Source organism: Castor canadensis, chromosome 2 (assembly GCF_047511655.1).
Source record: "Castor canadensis chromosome 2, mCasCan1.hap1v2, whole genome shotgun sequence".
Taxonomy (NCBI): Eukaryota; Metazoa; Chordata; class Mammalia; order Rodentia; family Castoridae; genus Castor; species Castor canadensis.
The window spans coordinates 145,209,377-145,225,803 of record NC_133387.1 but is presented as its reverse complement, the minus strand read 5'-3'; the positions used below and the strand labels follow the sequence as shown (position 1 = coordinate 145,225,803).

Here is a 16,427-nt window from a genome sequence, read left to right as displayed (position 1 = left end):
GAACTTCCAGTACAGTGTTGAATATCAGACATTCTTGTCTTGTTCCTGACCTTAAGAGGATAGATTTCATCTTTTACCTTATGTGTGATGTTTGCTGTTTTTCATGGGTGTTTTTTTTTTTAAATCAGGATGATTTTCTCCCTCTCTTTATAATTGATTTTTTTTAACCATGAAAAGGTGTTGGAGTTTGTCAAATGACTTTCTGCCTCTAGTGACATGATTATGTGTGAGGGTTTTCCTCTTTATCCTACTAATAAGTAGTGTTAAGTTGGCTGACTTTAATATGTTGAATCAACCTTTCATTTCTGGGGGAAATCCTACTGTACTGTGATGTGTTCTCCTTTTGAAATACTACTGAATTTTGGTTGCCAGTATTTTGTGAACAACTTTTATATAACTGTATTCCTAAAAGGTGTTGCTATAGGGGTTTTTTTGTTTTTATTTTTCTTGTTATGGCTTTGTCTTCTGTTAGTATCAAGGAGATACTGGCGTAAGAGTATGAATCAGAAAGCATTTTCTCCACTTGTTTAAAGGATTTTTTATTTTTTGGTCCTGGGAATGAAACCCAAGGCTTTGCATATGCTAAGCAGGCACCCTACTATGAAGCTTTACCACCAGCCCCAAATAGGCTGGTGAGTAAATATGTGATAATTTGCACAACAACAGAAAATTCAGCTAAAGGAAAACAACCAAAAATTATATGCCCCCTTCCCATGGAAAAAACGATCTTGCAAAATCCTGAAATTTAAATCTGATCAAGTCCCTTATTTAAATCTAACTGTCAAGTTACAGGAAATAAAGAACATACTAAATTATGCCAAGGAAGGGTATATCATATGTTCCAAGCAAGAAAACATTAATCATACCTGAAATTTAATATAAAGATTTGGTTGAACTGAAGTTCAAGACATGGTGATGCACACCTATAATCCTAGCATTCAGGAGGCTGAGGTAGGAGGACTGTGAGTTCCAAGCCAGCCTGGGTTACATAATGAAACCCTGCCCCAAAAACAAACATAAAAAAAAGAAAAAGAAAAAAGCATTGAACTGAAAAAGCAGAAAGTGTGGTAACATTGGGAAATAACTGCAGGAAGCAGCTTCCACATTTAGAGTTTGGTGAATAATGGAAAGAAGTTGGGTTTATGGTTGATCTAGAAGGTTTAAGGAGGGATCCTGTACATCTTGGATGAACCCTACAGACTGAGATTTAGATGCTGTCTGACTAGTACTAATACATGTGAAGAGATGTGTTGAAGGTGATTTGAGAAGGAGGAAAAAGCTCAAGCCTGGAACCTACTGCCAGTGTAGAGAGACGGCTGTGGGTGGAGTGGCCATTGGGAATGGCAGGCAGGTGGAAGCAGTAGGAATTCTCTTCTCCATAGCCTTCTAGGATTCCTTTAGGGCTCTTGTTAGAAGAGCCAGGCAAAAGAGAATGTAATTTCCAAAGTCCTGAAGACTGTAGTTTAACAGTTGGAATGTTAATCAAGCTGGTTCCTTCAACTAATACATTGTAAGCAAAAAAAAGAAAGAAAGAAAAGAAAAAAGAGTGATGGAGGAAAACATAGCAAATAAAAGACAGATCACCCACCTGCCATGTATGGACCATGTTTGGATCCTAACTTAAACAAGCCAGAACAAATCTATGAGATATTTGGGTTAGATAAAATATTGTTAATTTTTGTAGGAATGAGACTGGCACTTTTTAAAGTCCTTAGCCTTTTATTCTAAAATGTTTGTAGATAAAATGCTAAGATGTCTGGAATTTGCTTTAAGATGGGATTGGGGAGAAGTGAAAGCAGTGTTGAGGAGACAAGATTGACTAGGTGTTGGTGGTTGTTAGTGCTGATTGATGGGCATATGGGGTTAATTTTACCCTGCTATCCACTTTGAATACTTCACAGAGTTTTTGTTGTTGTTTAGTGTGTGTGTGGTACTGGGGATGGAACCCAGGGCTTTGTGCATGCTAGGCAAACACTCAACCATTGAGCTACATTCCCAGTCCCACAGTTCTTCATAATAAAAAGGTTTTTGAGAGTAGAAAAAAATCCCATTAATAAACTTTTTTATTAGAATAAAAGTCAAGCTTTTGTTTTGCTTCATCATATACAACTGAGGAAACCATACTTGCAAACAGTATTGGACAATAAAATACAGGTGTGTTAATACACATCCATAATCCCAGCATTTCGCAGTCTGAGACAGGAGGATCTCAAGTTTAAGGCCAGCCTTAAACTGTGGGGTGGGAAGGAGGGAAAGAAAAGGAGAGAGGAAGAGAAAGAAAAAAGTTAAAAAGCACATGCCTTTGATGCCACAGTTCCAGTTCTAGGAATGACTTGTACATGTAGGCAAAGACATTTACATGCAGATTTTCATCACATCAACAGTAAAGGTTTGTAAACAACCTAGATATCCTAGGAGGGTGACTAATTTAATGAATTATGTTAAAATTATACTATGGAATTCTATTCATTTATTAAGGAATAAAGCAGTTCTAATTGTAGTAATATGGGATGATCTCTAAGAAAGAAAACAAAGTAAAGACAGTATTTATATGTCATCATTTGTGCCCCCACCAAAAAAAAAGAAGATACATTTGACTATATATAGAGTGCCTTTGGAAAGATAGACCAGAAACTGGTCATAGTGGTGGATTCAGAGACAGGGAACTGGATGACTGAAGTTTAGAGGTGAAAGGGCAGCACATATCTATAATCTCAGAGGCTAGGACAGGAGGATCATGAGTTCAAGGCCAGCTTGGACTCTAGTGAATACAACTTAAATATAATAGATATTGCTATGATAGTTGTAAATGATTTCACTTACAAATAGAAGTATCTGGGTTTTTTTTCTTTTCAGGTGGTGATAGTGGATTGGATGGGTTAGGAGGACCAGGTGTACAACTAGGAAGCCCAGATAAGAAAAAACGCAAGGCAAATGCACAGGTAAATTGATATTTTCTTTGCTAACAATTTCCCTTTGTTGGTGTGGTCACACTGATAAGACAGATTTAAATTTGGTAATGGGTTTTATTGTTTCCTGTCCTCATTCAGAACCTACAAACAAATCCTGCCATGGTTTTTGTTTTTAGTCTGCAGCTGGTGGCTGTTTTTGGATTGCAGGCCTAGAGTAGATACTGCAAAAAGAAAGTGTAGGCAAATTAAAATACTTGTTCTTGAATATAATTTAATGGTTTTTAAAAGCATATTATGCCTGAAGTTCTATTTAAGGATTTCATGTACATTATTATGTATAAATTGAAGTACTCTTTTGATGATATCTGTACAAATTACTTTGTATTTTTCCATTTTGGCCATGTCAAACTTGCAATGTGACTAAATCTGGCAGTTTATTTTCCATTACAAGGTCTTGAGCTCAGTGTTTGGGGATTACTTTTAACCGTGGCTCCCTGAAGTTAAGCCAGGGAAGATTTTTAGTTTTCTTCTTGTTAATTGTTACTTACTTTTATGATCATTTGAAGGTGGGAAAGGATTTTTGATTAGAATGCTGTGGTGTTTTAAGTGAAAGAGTTTGATTATAGACAAGCCTGATAAGTGAAAATTATGACACTGAGGCCTCTTTTTGAAAGTTAAATACTTGGTGGGTTGAAGTAACAATGAATTTGAGCTCAGAAAAGCCCATCTTATTTTCTTTACTAAGTGGATGACACATACATATTTTTATCATTAAGTATAATATAATTAAACAATTGTAATTGAAAAGTAAAGTGAAGAACTTAAATTTTCCTAGCACTGTAAGAGAAATTTGACTAAAACCTGGTTCATAACAGTACAATTATAATGACTTCTTTGATAAAGAACATATGCTTTACGTTGTATTCTCTTTTCAGGGGCCTTCTTTTCCTCCATTGTCTGAGTATGCTCCACCACCAAACCCAAACTCTGACCATCTAGTGGCTGCTAATCCATTTGATGACAACTATAATACTATTTCCTATAAACCACTACCTTCGTCAAATCCGTATCTTGGCCCTGGTTATCCTGGCTTTGGAGGCTATAGCACATTCAGAATGCCACCTCACGTTCCCCCAAGAATGTCTTCCCCATACTGTGGTCCTTACTCACTCAGGAACCAGCCACACCCATTTCCTCAGAATCCTCTGGGCATGGGCTTTAATCGACCTCCTGCTTTTAACTTTGGGCCACATGATAATTCAAGTTTTGGAAATCCATCGTATAATAATGTACTAAGTCAGAATGTTAACATACCTAATCAACATTTTAGACAAAATCCTGCTGAAAACTTCAGTCAGATTCCTCCACAGAATGCTGGTCAAATATCTAACCCTGATTTGGCACCTAATTTTGTCCCTGGAAGTAATTCAAATTTCACCTCTCCTTTAGAATCTAATCATTCTTTTATTCCACCTCCAAACACTTTTGGTCAAGCAAAAGCACCACCTCCCAAACAAGACTTTGGTCAAGGAACAACCAAAAATGCTAATCAAAATTCCTCTGCTCACCCACCCCACTTAAATATGGATGACAGTGTGAATCAGAGTAATATTGAATTAAAAAATGTTAACCGAAACAATGTACTTAATCAAGAGAACAGTCGTTCAGGAAGCACTGAAGGTACAAACAACAGCCATGCAAATGGGACGCAGAATAAGCCACGACAACCTAGAAGTGCAGCCGACATGTGCACCACAGAGAAAAGCAATAAGTCCTCTCTCCACCCCAGCCGTCACGGCCATTCGTCTTCCGACCCGGTGTATCCATGTGGAATTTGTACAAATGAAGTGAATGATGATCAGGATGCCATTTTGTGTGAGGCCTCCTGTCAGAAGTGGTTTCACCGGATCTGCACTGGGATGACTGAAACAGCTTATGGCCTCCTCACTGCAGAAGCCTCAGCAGTGTGGGGCTGCGACACCTGTATGGCTGACAAAGATGTCCAGTTAATGCGCACCAGAGAAACTTTTGGGCCCCCTGCTGTGGGCAGTGATGCTTAGTCACAGGCATTAACTAAAATGGGCTTTTCCCTGTGTACTGCAGAGGTTCTGACAGGATTTTAATGTTTGACATTATTTTTGTTAATGCACACACAAAACATTACTGCCTTTTAGTCCTTACTACTACTCTACTTCATCACTACTGCAATTTCTGTATTGTTGCTATCTTAAAAGAGAATAATGGATGTGAGGGTGCTTTAGAAACACCTCTAAGTAAATGCTTTGATATTTATCATAAACATAAAAGCCTCATGAAGCTTCAAAATAACTTATAACAAAGGTAGGCAAGTTTTAACTTTCAAAGTTTAGACTAATTGAAAAATGTGTGTTTCAGTGCTGAACTTTGGCCACACCACATTAAACATTTAGTTCAAAGTTTTTTAAGGATCCATTTAAATGTTTTCCATATACATAAAATATGCAGCTATAACATGGAGGAAAGCATACATTTTAATGGATTAAAAAAAATAAGAGTATGGTGTTAGATTCCTTCTCTACTAGGGTCTTTGAAATTAGTGGATTTCAGATTTTGAACTCAGTCTCTAGAGGATATCTGCAGGTGCAAGACAGAGAGACTTTAGCATACAGTGGATTCTCAGTAAGAATTTGTTAATTAACTTGTAGATGGTGCTCCATGAAATTGCTCATATTTGATCAGTTGAAAATTGACTGCAGTTAGTAAGATGGTATAAAGTATGTTTCCAGTTTTACTGTTTAGAATTATGTTAGAATTATGTGCTTAATATTCCGTGACTATTCAGTTGTTTTCTGGAGAAATAAATAATAGAGCACCCTCAGAAGAATTGCGAACACTTTGTTTTACATGACTTTAAACTGGGACATATTGCAAATAAGAAAGAGGTAGAAGCATCAGTTTGGCCTCAGAGGGCTCTACTGGCCAAAGAACTCCACAGAGGTGGGTTGAAAAATCTTGCTCTGGGAGTCCGAGCTTCCAAAATGAACCTCAGGGAAGATCAAAATCCATTTTAAACCAAGTCCAACTTAGAGCCAAGGTGAAAGCTAACTTGCAAACAAATTAAGGCCTTGCTTCAGGCTTAGGAGTTTTCTACTGCAACTGGGAAAAGTGTGAAAATGGATCTGAGAGTATAGTAGCTCCAGAGAGAATGGAGACAGTTGGAGGTACGCTCATTGACAGTCAAAATAGCAAGCCAGGCACCAGTGGCTCATGTCTGTAATCTTAACTACTTGAGAGGCAGAGATCAGAAGGATCAAGGATTGAGGCCAACTTGATTTTTTGAGACCCTTTCTCAAAAACACCCAACACAGAAAAAGGCCTGGCAGAGTGGTTCAAGTGGGTAGAGGGCCTGCCTTACAAGTGAAGCCCTGAGTTCAAACTCCAGTACCTCAAAAACATATATATAGTCAAAACAGCAAAAGCCCATTTTTGGAGCAGATCAGAACCTATGACCAAAATAAATGTGAAGAGATTGGATGGTTGGATGTTGACGAAGTTCACTGACAGTGCACCACCATTATTACTTCCATCATAAGAGTTATGAAGACCTGGGGCAAACAATGACAGCAGCAGCATGTTGTCAAGAAATTTAAATCATGCATGAGAATCTTGACTGAAAAGCAAAACTCTTGGACCAGGGTCAGTGGCTCACGTCTGTAACACCAGCTGCGTGGCAGGCAGAGATAAAAGGATTGCAATATGAGACCAGCCCAGGCAAAAAGTTGGTGAGACCCTATCTCAAATAACAAACTGAGTATGGTGTGGACACATCTATAATCCCAGCTATGTGGGAGACATAGATAGGAAGATCATGGTCCAAGGCTGGCCTGGGCAAAATTAAGACCCAATTTGAAAAATAACTTAAGCAAAAAGGGCTAGGGGTATGGCTCAAGTGATAGACCTCTTAGGCCTTGAGTTCAGTTAACAGATGTGAGCCCATACTTTTACAGGACAGGACTTGTCACATGTTGCCAGGCACTACAGCCACATTAACTGACTGGGCCATGAAGCTTTCTCATATCCATCATGGTCATGGATGTTTATCTCATGGACTACGGCTTTTCTTAGGAGCTTTTCCTAAGAAACGACATACTCCCCAATTAAACAGTAACTGGAGGATTTGAACAATTATACAGTCTAAACAAAATGATGAGTTTTATAAAAAGTATCTTGTTGGAAGAAAACAGTGGTTCTGATGAATATTTTGATTGAATAAAACTTATTTTTTTTTATCTACAGTGTTTTAATTTCTTCATAACCAAACAGCAATTTCATATGGTGCAAGGTAATACAAGGTTTTTTCCATTTCTCCTGACTACTTAGAAGTGAGTATAAAACATTTTCAATAGCTATGTAATATATATCTTCACAACTTTAAGAAGGGAGTGACATAAATTCTGAAACTAGGTATTCGTTTGTGTGAAAACTTTACCATTGGAAGTAGGTTAAGATGCAGTATTTGGGGGATTTGGTGGTATTCAGTACATACTTGAAGATCCGTTTGCTTGCATTATTATTTTTGCTAGAAATAATTCTCTAAATGTTTAAGGACCTGGTTTTGGTTTTCTTAAAATTGAGTACCTACTTTCAGTACATGATGCCCACTCCTAGCATTGTGACTTTACTTTTATGACAGATAGAACTAGATGAATATTATGAGTAGAACCTTGTAGTGCTCTCAGGAGTTGATATTCTACATTGTAGTGCTTGAGTTGCTAAAAATGGGTTATATGGTTTCTTAAACCCTTTATTGCTTAACAGTTTTAGTAGTTAACTTTATGAAAATGAAGTAACCTTTTCAGATCTAGTCTAAAGATATTTGATTTATAAGGTGATTTATTTTCTATTTCCAAACAGTTATTTTTTTAAGGAACTTATAAACAGGTAAATTTCTGTTCAAGTATTTAAGTTTCAAAACACCTTACTTAAATAAGAATCTGTAAATATTCTACGAAAAACCCATGGTTGATTCTGATATGAGTGTTTTCATGTGTTTGAATTCTCTTACTAGTTTCACATTTGTCTCTATAAAACATCAAGTCAAAAGTTATATAGATACTTTTGATAAGGAAAAGTGATAAATTACGAGAATGGCCAGAATATTTGTCCAATTTGACCCAAAGAAGATTTTCTTAGAACAAGTGATAAGCTGCCCTCAACTTTTAAAATATAACGATAGAAACAAATAGAGCGCCAGGCATAGTGGCTCACACCTGTAATCCTAGCTACTCAGGAGGCAGAGTTCAGGAGGTTCGAAGTTCAAAGCCAGCTGGTGGAAATAATTCTGCAGACCCTATCTTGAAAATACCCAACACAAAAAAGGGCTGACGGAGTGGCTCAAGTATTAGAGAACCTGCCTAGTAAGTGTGAAGCCCTGAGTTTAAATCAAGTACCACCAAAACAAACAAATGAACAAAAGAAATACAGATGGAATTGTATCTTTCAGGGTATGTTCCTTTTCCACCACTGAAAGGCCTCAGCTTATATACACACATATGTACAAAGACACACACAGACAACTAAGCAGGATGTCTTGGAGTGTCTCCTCCATCCTCAAGTTTTGCTGAAGTTCAGCCTGGCTAATTGGTAGCACGTAGGCTCACTCCCTGAGGCAGGGTACTGATGAACAGTTTCAAGCATCACTTTTTCCTTAGAATTTACTTTGCTCATCCTCTGGAGGATTCATGGTGCATGTGCTTCTAGATGTCACTGTACACACAGACACTGAAGCAGCCTACTTTATAAAAGAAAGTGAGTCATTCTTCACATAGAGCACTTAGAATTAGACTTGCGGTCAGTGTTTTCCTTTTGGGTGAAATACTTTAGAGTGCTGCTATTATGGTTCTTGTTATCCAAATTAGACTATGTACATGAAGCTTAAGATTTTCTTCTACTAGTGCTTATTCTTCATAGATATAAGCATAATATGAAGATACCCAGTTTTTTGGTGGGTTTTTTTTAGACTCCCACCTCTGTCTAGTGGAAGAAAAATAATACAGGTCATCATGAAATCTGATGGTTTTAATCATACGCATGAAATGTGTCAAGTTTTCATCTAACATTCTTTCATACTTTGTCTTGAATAAATTAGAGTGCTAGAAGTTATCAAACATACTAATTGTATGTAATAGTAAGCAAATATATAAGCAAATGACTTTGTGGAGGTTTTTGTTTGTTTGTTTGTTTTGCTTTTGAGGTGCTGGGGATCAAACCCAGGATCTTGCACATGCTAGGCAAGTGCTCTACCACTGAGTTAAAACCCCTGCCCTAGGCAATGATTTTTAAAAGGGAGTTCTAAAATGTTTTGGAGTTCTTTTTTGCAGTGTATAGAGATTTCATACGCATGAACATTTGTGCTATTTTAGACTTTTTAATTAAAGTTGAAAAGCATCCAGACTCTGGAAGTTCATTTGTAAATAGTGCCTTGGAATGCTCTATAAGCGGTTAGATTCTTAGGGAAGTTTATGAAGTCTTATTTAAACCCTAATGTAGTTAACTGTTCTTACCATCCTGAGTCTCAGTTTTCTTTAGGGAGGCAATCAGTGTGAGAGAGAAAGAAGCAGAGGTCTTTCCTTTCTCCTGATGGAATTAGGAAGGTTAAGTTCTTCGTTGTTGGGCCATTTCCCAGTTCCCTCTTGCAGTTCTAAACTCTGGTGGGATGCTTCTAAACAGGCTGTCCTTTCCCTCCTTGGTCCTCTTGTGCTCCAGCAGTTTCCATCTTTCCTCTGGTCAAAAATTCTATTTCTTTTGTGTGGTATTGGCTGGCTAGATTTTAAGGAAAATACATTTTTCTGTTAAGATACAAATGAAGATGGTAGAGAAAGTGACATTAAATTTCTTTGTTTTTAATAAGAACATTCAGAATGGATCTTTAATATCTAAGATTTCAGATAATCTGACCACATTTCAAGTACCATGGTATTTTAGCAAATTAGCTAGTGCTGTCTTAAGCGTACTTCTCAGTTCACTTCCTTTAGGTTGTTTTGACTCTTCACAGCTTCCTGTCCTGTAGTTCTGAACTCAGAGGTTTCTTCTCATTTCCAAGTTTCAGTAACTTCCTTTTCCTCTCTGTATTAAATCACATCTGCATTTCCCACCTCTTGGTGGCACTGTCAAAGGGGTTTGGAGACACTGGAGCAAGGAGGCTAGGGACAAGTAGTCCAGGGAAACAGTGGAATGAAAGGGCCATATTTAGGCGTAGCATTAACCCAGTAGACATGCCTGTGTTGAATTAAAAACTGTTAATAAAACCCAGTGGATAAGCTTCATCCTCATCGTATTTTACCAGCACAACATTACTTATATTAAAACTTACTCTAAATACCTGTACCTTTCTTGTTCTGTAGATGCGTAGTTGATGTTGCTTGTTAGTTAAAATGTTATCTTTTATAAAAGAAAGTCCTGCTTCTTATCATGATGTATGTGACTTAAATGATTGTTTCATATTAAAACTATTTCTTCCTTATGTACTGTTTACATATACCTCTTTTTGGGATATTAGTTCAGTACTTTTATACAAATCTGAGTGTGTTCCACATTGGTGACATGTATTTTTGCAGTAAATTTTGGTTTTGTTTTTAGAGCATGTCTAAAGTAATACATGCACTAGTGCTGTGGTCTGTGGCAAAATTACTGTAATTCAAATTGGAAAATAAAATGTTTCCAGACTTTGTCCAACATTTATTCCTATGGCAAAGGAAATTACTATGTAATACTAATTATTTCTTATGCTGGTATGTTTTAAGCTACTCTATGAAGTATGTGAAACATCAATATTTGTGGATTAGCAGATGGTCTCATATCTTTGAAATGTGAGAGAGGAGGAAAATTTGGTATTAGCAATTCGTGACACTTATACTACAATAAATACTTCCTAAAATTTTGATCAACTGCTGGATGTGGTGTTGCACTTCCGTAATCTCAGCACTCAGGAGGCTGAGGCAGATGGAACTCAACTTCGAGGCCAGCCTGGGCTACATAGTGAGACCTTGTCTCAGAATTTTTTTTTTTTTTTGATCTACTTACAGGGATAATTTACTAAGGAGTTATCTTAATAACAGTGCATGTTAGGATTTTTTTAGCCCATACTACTAACAGATTTTAAACTTAAGATGATGTCTCTAATAACAAACAATATCATTCACTCTACCACAAGCAAAATAAGTAGTAATACTAATCTTCACTTAAAAATTATTAAGCTACCATAAAACTATATTTAGAATTTGTATCCATTGATATAAAGACTTGAATGCTGTTTACTTTATACTACCCACCCAATGAAAAGATTTGCTAATAAAAGTCATAATTAAGATTTTTTAAATGTTCATTGTAAAGCCAACTTTTAAAAAAATTTTTAAAGGCAGTTATTTAAAAATACTAGTTTAAAAGCATTTTTATTTTGTCATTAAAACAAGTAGTCAAGAGAATTATAATAAGTACTTCTTGGCCAATGCAAATTTGCATATTTAAAAGTACATACTCAAAAGTTTAAAAAAAGAATGCTTATGAGTGCTTAAACTGAAAATCTTTTAAAATATTCAAAATTTTAGTCTTTTTATCAATTCAAACTGTCCTGAATTAATAAGGTCTCACTATATCAGTGAATATATTACAAAATAAATGTCTACCTATGTTAATAATATTTCTATGTTGCATTATATTTGGCATGGTGGTTGTGGAATTTTGTACTTATAATTGTTGACTGTTGTTAGGATAATATAGCAATAAGTCTGACTCAGTCTTAATATTTTTTAGAATTCCAGATTCCATACTGTGTCATAATCTCATTATAGTTGACCTGAATGCCCATAGTTTCATAGGTCTGTTTTTCATGTTAAAAATGTACATGTTTAAGGTTTATTTTTGTCTGATATTTTCAAATACAGTCTTCTAGAACTGGGTATATTGGTATATTTCTATTTAAGTCATAGAAGTTTAATGAAGTATTAGTATTAAATGATTCATGAGCTGCTTTTTGGTAAAGCTGAAATAAAGTATGCAATTAGTAGATGATCCCAAATTGTTTATCTTTATGTGGTTTGCACACAGGTTACAGTTTTCAAAGAAATAAAACTGGTTAGAACTCTGATAGAATATAGTAAATCATAGATTGTTTGCTTAAAGGCTTCCAAGTGTTAGTTATGGTCCCAATCCTGAAATACTTTACAGTAATCACTGTAAATTGTGAAAGTCACCTCCCCTTTCTGAGGCATTTAACTCATACAGATTTCCCCTCTGACCCTATGCCCTTCTCCCCTAAACTTTGGGCTAGAACTTACAATTAGAATTGGTCTTCCACGTGTTAACTTTTTATTATAAAATCCAAGACAATAGAGGTTCTGCTGTCAGGACTTCCATGTTATTGTTAGCCATTCTTTTCAGGGATAACATTAATGTCATTTGTGCATTGTAGAAGGAATGTCGGTACACAGACCTACCATCAGTAGAAATGATGTATGGCAGGCTTTCTTGAATATGTATTGTAAGTTTGTTCCTATAGTGTTGTTATTCAAATTATTTTAAATAAAGCTAGTTTTTAACGAGAAGACCTGTTTTTAAATGTTTGACTTTTATCTTTCCTTAGGATAAGTAGGTGAAGCGTCTTGACTTGGGGTGCAATATGTCCAACTAAACATTAAGCAGGGCAATAGGCTATAGTAGCCTACAGTTAACCAGGGATTTAATTTTATACTGAAAGAACCAATACTTTTGGTCAGGCCTTGCTATATATAAATACATTTGTCAGCAAATTATATACATAACCCTAAATCCTGGGTTTCCTTTAGAAATGGTGCCTGGAAGTGAGGGGGATGGAGGGAGGAGGAAAGGAGTGGGGGGCAGGAGGGTGACCCAAACAATGTATACACATATGAGTAAGTGTATAAACAATTAAAAAAAAAAGAAATTAAAAAAAAAACAAATGGTGAGCTTATATGTCTATTTTGATTTTAACAAATTAGGGCTCCTGTTAATAGAAAATTAGAAGAATCTACAACCTTAGCAGTTGAAAGATCCCTGAGGCAGAGATGACAATGTGGCATCAATTAAAAAACAGGAGTGGGAGGGTGGGGGAGGTGAGCACAGGTAGCTCACGCCTGTAATCTTAGCTACTCAGGAGGCGGAGATCAGGAGGATCATGGTTTGAAGTTAGCCTGGGCAGATAGTTCAAGAGCCCTTATCTTGAAAAACTCTTCACAAAAATAGGGCTGGTGGAGTAGCTCAAGGTGTAGGCCCTGAGTTCAAACCCCAGTACCACAAAAAAATAAATAAACTTGAAACTGAGCGCCAGTGGCTCACAGCTGTAATCCTGGCTACTCAGGAGGCAAAGATCAGGAGGATCTTGGTTTAAAGTCAGCCCTGGGCAAATAGTTCGCAAGACCCTATCTCCAAAATACCCAACATTTAAAAGAAGAAGAAAAATACAAGGGCAAAAGGGCTAGTGGAATAGATCAAGTGGTAGAGTACCTTCCTAGCAAGTGTGAGGCCCCTGAGTACAAACGCAAGTACCACCAAAAAAAAAAAAAAAAGTCAAAAATAAACTTGGCCTGGTGCAGTTACACCTGTAACTCCAGCTACTGAAGAGGCAACAATTGGGAGGATTATGTTTTGAGACCACCCTGGGCAAAAAAAAAAAGTTAATGAGACCCCATCTAAATAAATCAGGCATGGTGGTACATTTCCATAATCCCAGCTATGAGGGAGATTATGGTCCAAATCCTTAGGCATAAATGAGACCCTATCTGAAAATCTGAAAAATAACTAAAGCAAAAAGAGGTGGTGATAGAGTACCTGTCTAGCAAGTGTGAGGCCCTAAGTTCAAACCCCACTACCACAAAAAGAAAAAGTCACATTTAGCTGGGTGCCAGCGGCTCTTGCCTATAATCCTAGCTACTTGGGAGGCCGAGATCAGGAAGATCAAGATTTGAGTCCAGTCTGGACAAATAGTTCATGAAATCCCATCATAAAAACCAGAGCAAAATGAACTGGAGATGTGGCTCAAGCAGTAGAGTGCCTGCTTTGCAAGCTCTAGTCCTGAAGTCAAAGTCCAGTCCTACCAAAAACCAAACAACCAAAAGAAATAATCACATTTAAAAATTTTAAATCTCAACTAAGAATATAAATACAATATAGTTTCTAAACCACTAGAAGGAAAAGCAGAATATAGAAAATTTTATCAAGCCAATGAAAGACAAGAAGGAGCTAAAGAAGCAAGGTTAAAAAGACAATAAACAAAAACCAAAGCGAAGAGGGATTTCAGTGAATGAATGGATCGATACTGTCAGATCAAGCCAAGAAGAATTCTGTCATAGGTGGGGACCTCAGACAGAAGGTGACAGACCTCTTCACTGGGAGGGAGACTGGGGTGGGAGGATGGAGAATTCCAGGCTAGCCTAGCTAGACCCTGTCTCAAATAAATAAATAAAATAAAATAAAATCTAGAGCCTAGATTTTGGTCTGTGAAACCCTTTTCTACTAAAAAGAACCAAGAGTTCTTGGAAAATGACTGATTCTGTGTCCTAAAAAGTAAAAAACATTTCCTGGTTCTGGAAGCCCATGGGTGAGCAGTGGCACCCTTCACCCAGAGGTCCTGGAAGGAATCCTGGACCGGCCGCTGCCTGCTCCCACAGCATATGAAGACCAAGCCACTGCTCAGTCTGCTTGCTAAGCTGGACATGGAGCAGTGGCAGTTTTCTGGCTGAAATCTGGAGTTTTTGGTATTTGGGCTCAAGGAGTCACAATTTGGGTCCATAAAGGAAGGGAAAAAAGAAAAATTCAGGGTAGCCCTTTAGCATTTTACTGCCAGTATAAGGGATTTTTTTCAAAACTTTTTTAAAACTTCAGCAGTGATGTTAAAAGAATGTAGGAAATAACCTTTTCCAATGGCCACATTTAAAAGCTTGACCCATCAAAAATAAGTAACAGTCCAATCCCAAGCATTATAAATAATTTAAATTACAGCTAATTAGTTTTGGATGTGGAATAATAAAGCCAATGAAACTTTTGCTTTCATAGGTACATTTTTAGTCTTTTTGAATCTCATGGAATGTAACAAGTAAATAAGGAGGCTTCTCTAAAGATTGGGTTTTTTTTTAATTTTTTTTTCCAGAAACTTTGGAAGGAATTTTTTAAAATTTTACTTTAATTGTGTAATATTTGTTACAAACAAAATAATATATGTAAGTAACAAATTATATATAAATCCACTGAGAGAGAGAGAGAGAGAGAAACACTTGGCAACTTCGAGGCTCTACAATTACATCTATTAACATAATCAACAGAATGAAGCAAAAATGACCTTGAGTGTTCTTTTTGGGTTTTCCTAGGCAACCAGCCAGGGAGACCTGGACTCATCGTGGAGGAGCTGCACCTCAACTCAGCTTCCCACAGGACTGATGGCTTCTTCCAACTGCACCTTTCTGTGTGGTTTGATGCCTCCACACACCGCAGGCTGACTTTCTTGGACGACTCCTTTATAAATAAACCAAGACTGCATGATGCTTTAGTAGTTTCTCTAATGACAAGTTTCCTTTCATACTTGCTTTGTATGAAGCGAAAGCAACAAGGGGATGGGACTCCTTGCCTTAATGCAAACCCACCATGAAGAGCTAGCAGAGTGCCTGGCCTCAGTGGGCCTCTCCTTGAGAAAGGGAGGACCTGTGTTTTTTCTTGACTTTGTAAGTTTCCCGCTTTCTCCAAATAAAAGCTTTGGTTCTCAAATTTTAGTATGTAACAGAATTATCTGATGAGTTTGTTAAACACAGATTGCTGGTTCTATTCCCAGGGTTGCTAGTTCCATAAGTCTGAAGAGGGCCTGGGAGTCTGCATTTCTAACACTTCCCCCAGGTGATGCTGATAGTGTTGGGAGATTTTTGTTTTGTTTTGTTGTTTAAGACAGGATTTCTCTATGTAGCCAAAGCTGACTTCAAACTCATGATTCTCCTGACTCAGCCTCTTGAGTGCTGGGATTACAGGTGTGTACTACCATGCCTGGCTATGGTTAGTACTTTTTATGTCATATTTCAGGAATTCTTCCTTACTCCAAGATTACACAGCTATTACTATTCCTTTAAGTTTCAAGCATTTATATCTTTGGTTCATCTACAACTCAGTTTTGTGTTTTTATTTTTTTTCTTGGAAGAACTGGGGTTTGAACTCAGGGCTTTGCACTTTGCTCTACCACTTGAGCCACACCTCTTGTCCATTTTGCTCTGGTTATTTTGGAGATGGGGGATCTCTCAAACTATTGCCTGGGCTGTCCTCAACCTTGATCCTCTTGATCTCAGCCTCCTGACTAGCTAGAATTACAGACATAACCACAGGCATCTGGTTACAATTAATCTTCTATGTGTGACATTGTATGTGTGTAGAGATCCAATCTCACTTTTTCCATATGGTAACCATTTCTCCCAGTACTGTGTACTCAATAGTCATTCCTTTCTTTGCATTTCCCATTGATGTGTAGAGCTACCTTTGCCATAT

The 16,427-nt window shown here is 37.1% G+C and overlaps 1 protein-coding gene across 3 annotated transcripts in view; it reads left to right on the top strand.

The window, feature by feature from the left end:
- The window catches only part of Pygo1 (pygopus family PHD finger 1), a 34,261-nt gene extending 18,596 nt beyond the window's left edge, over positions 1-15,665 (top strand). Inside the window, exons 2-5 of one of the 3 annotated variants that reach the window (XR_002213714.2) lie at positions 2,857-2,942; positions 3,848-6,673; positions 7,188-7,273; positions 15,272-15,665. Coding sequence is in view for 1 of the 3 variants with exons in the window: in XM_020185951.2 (XP_020041540.1) it covers positions 2,857-2,942; positions 3,848-4,972 (1,211 nt within the window). In the remaining 2 variants the exon portion in view is untranslated. Of the gene's footprint in view, positions 1-2,856; positions 2,943-3,847; positions 13,719-15,271 lie in introns of those variants that run through there. The other 2 variants (XR_012445490.1, XM_020185951.2) reach the window with 2 other exon arrangements.
- Positions 15,666-16,427: the final 762 nt, after the last annotated feature.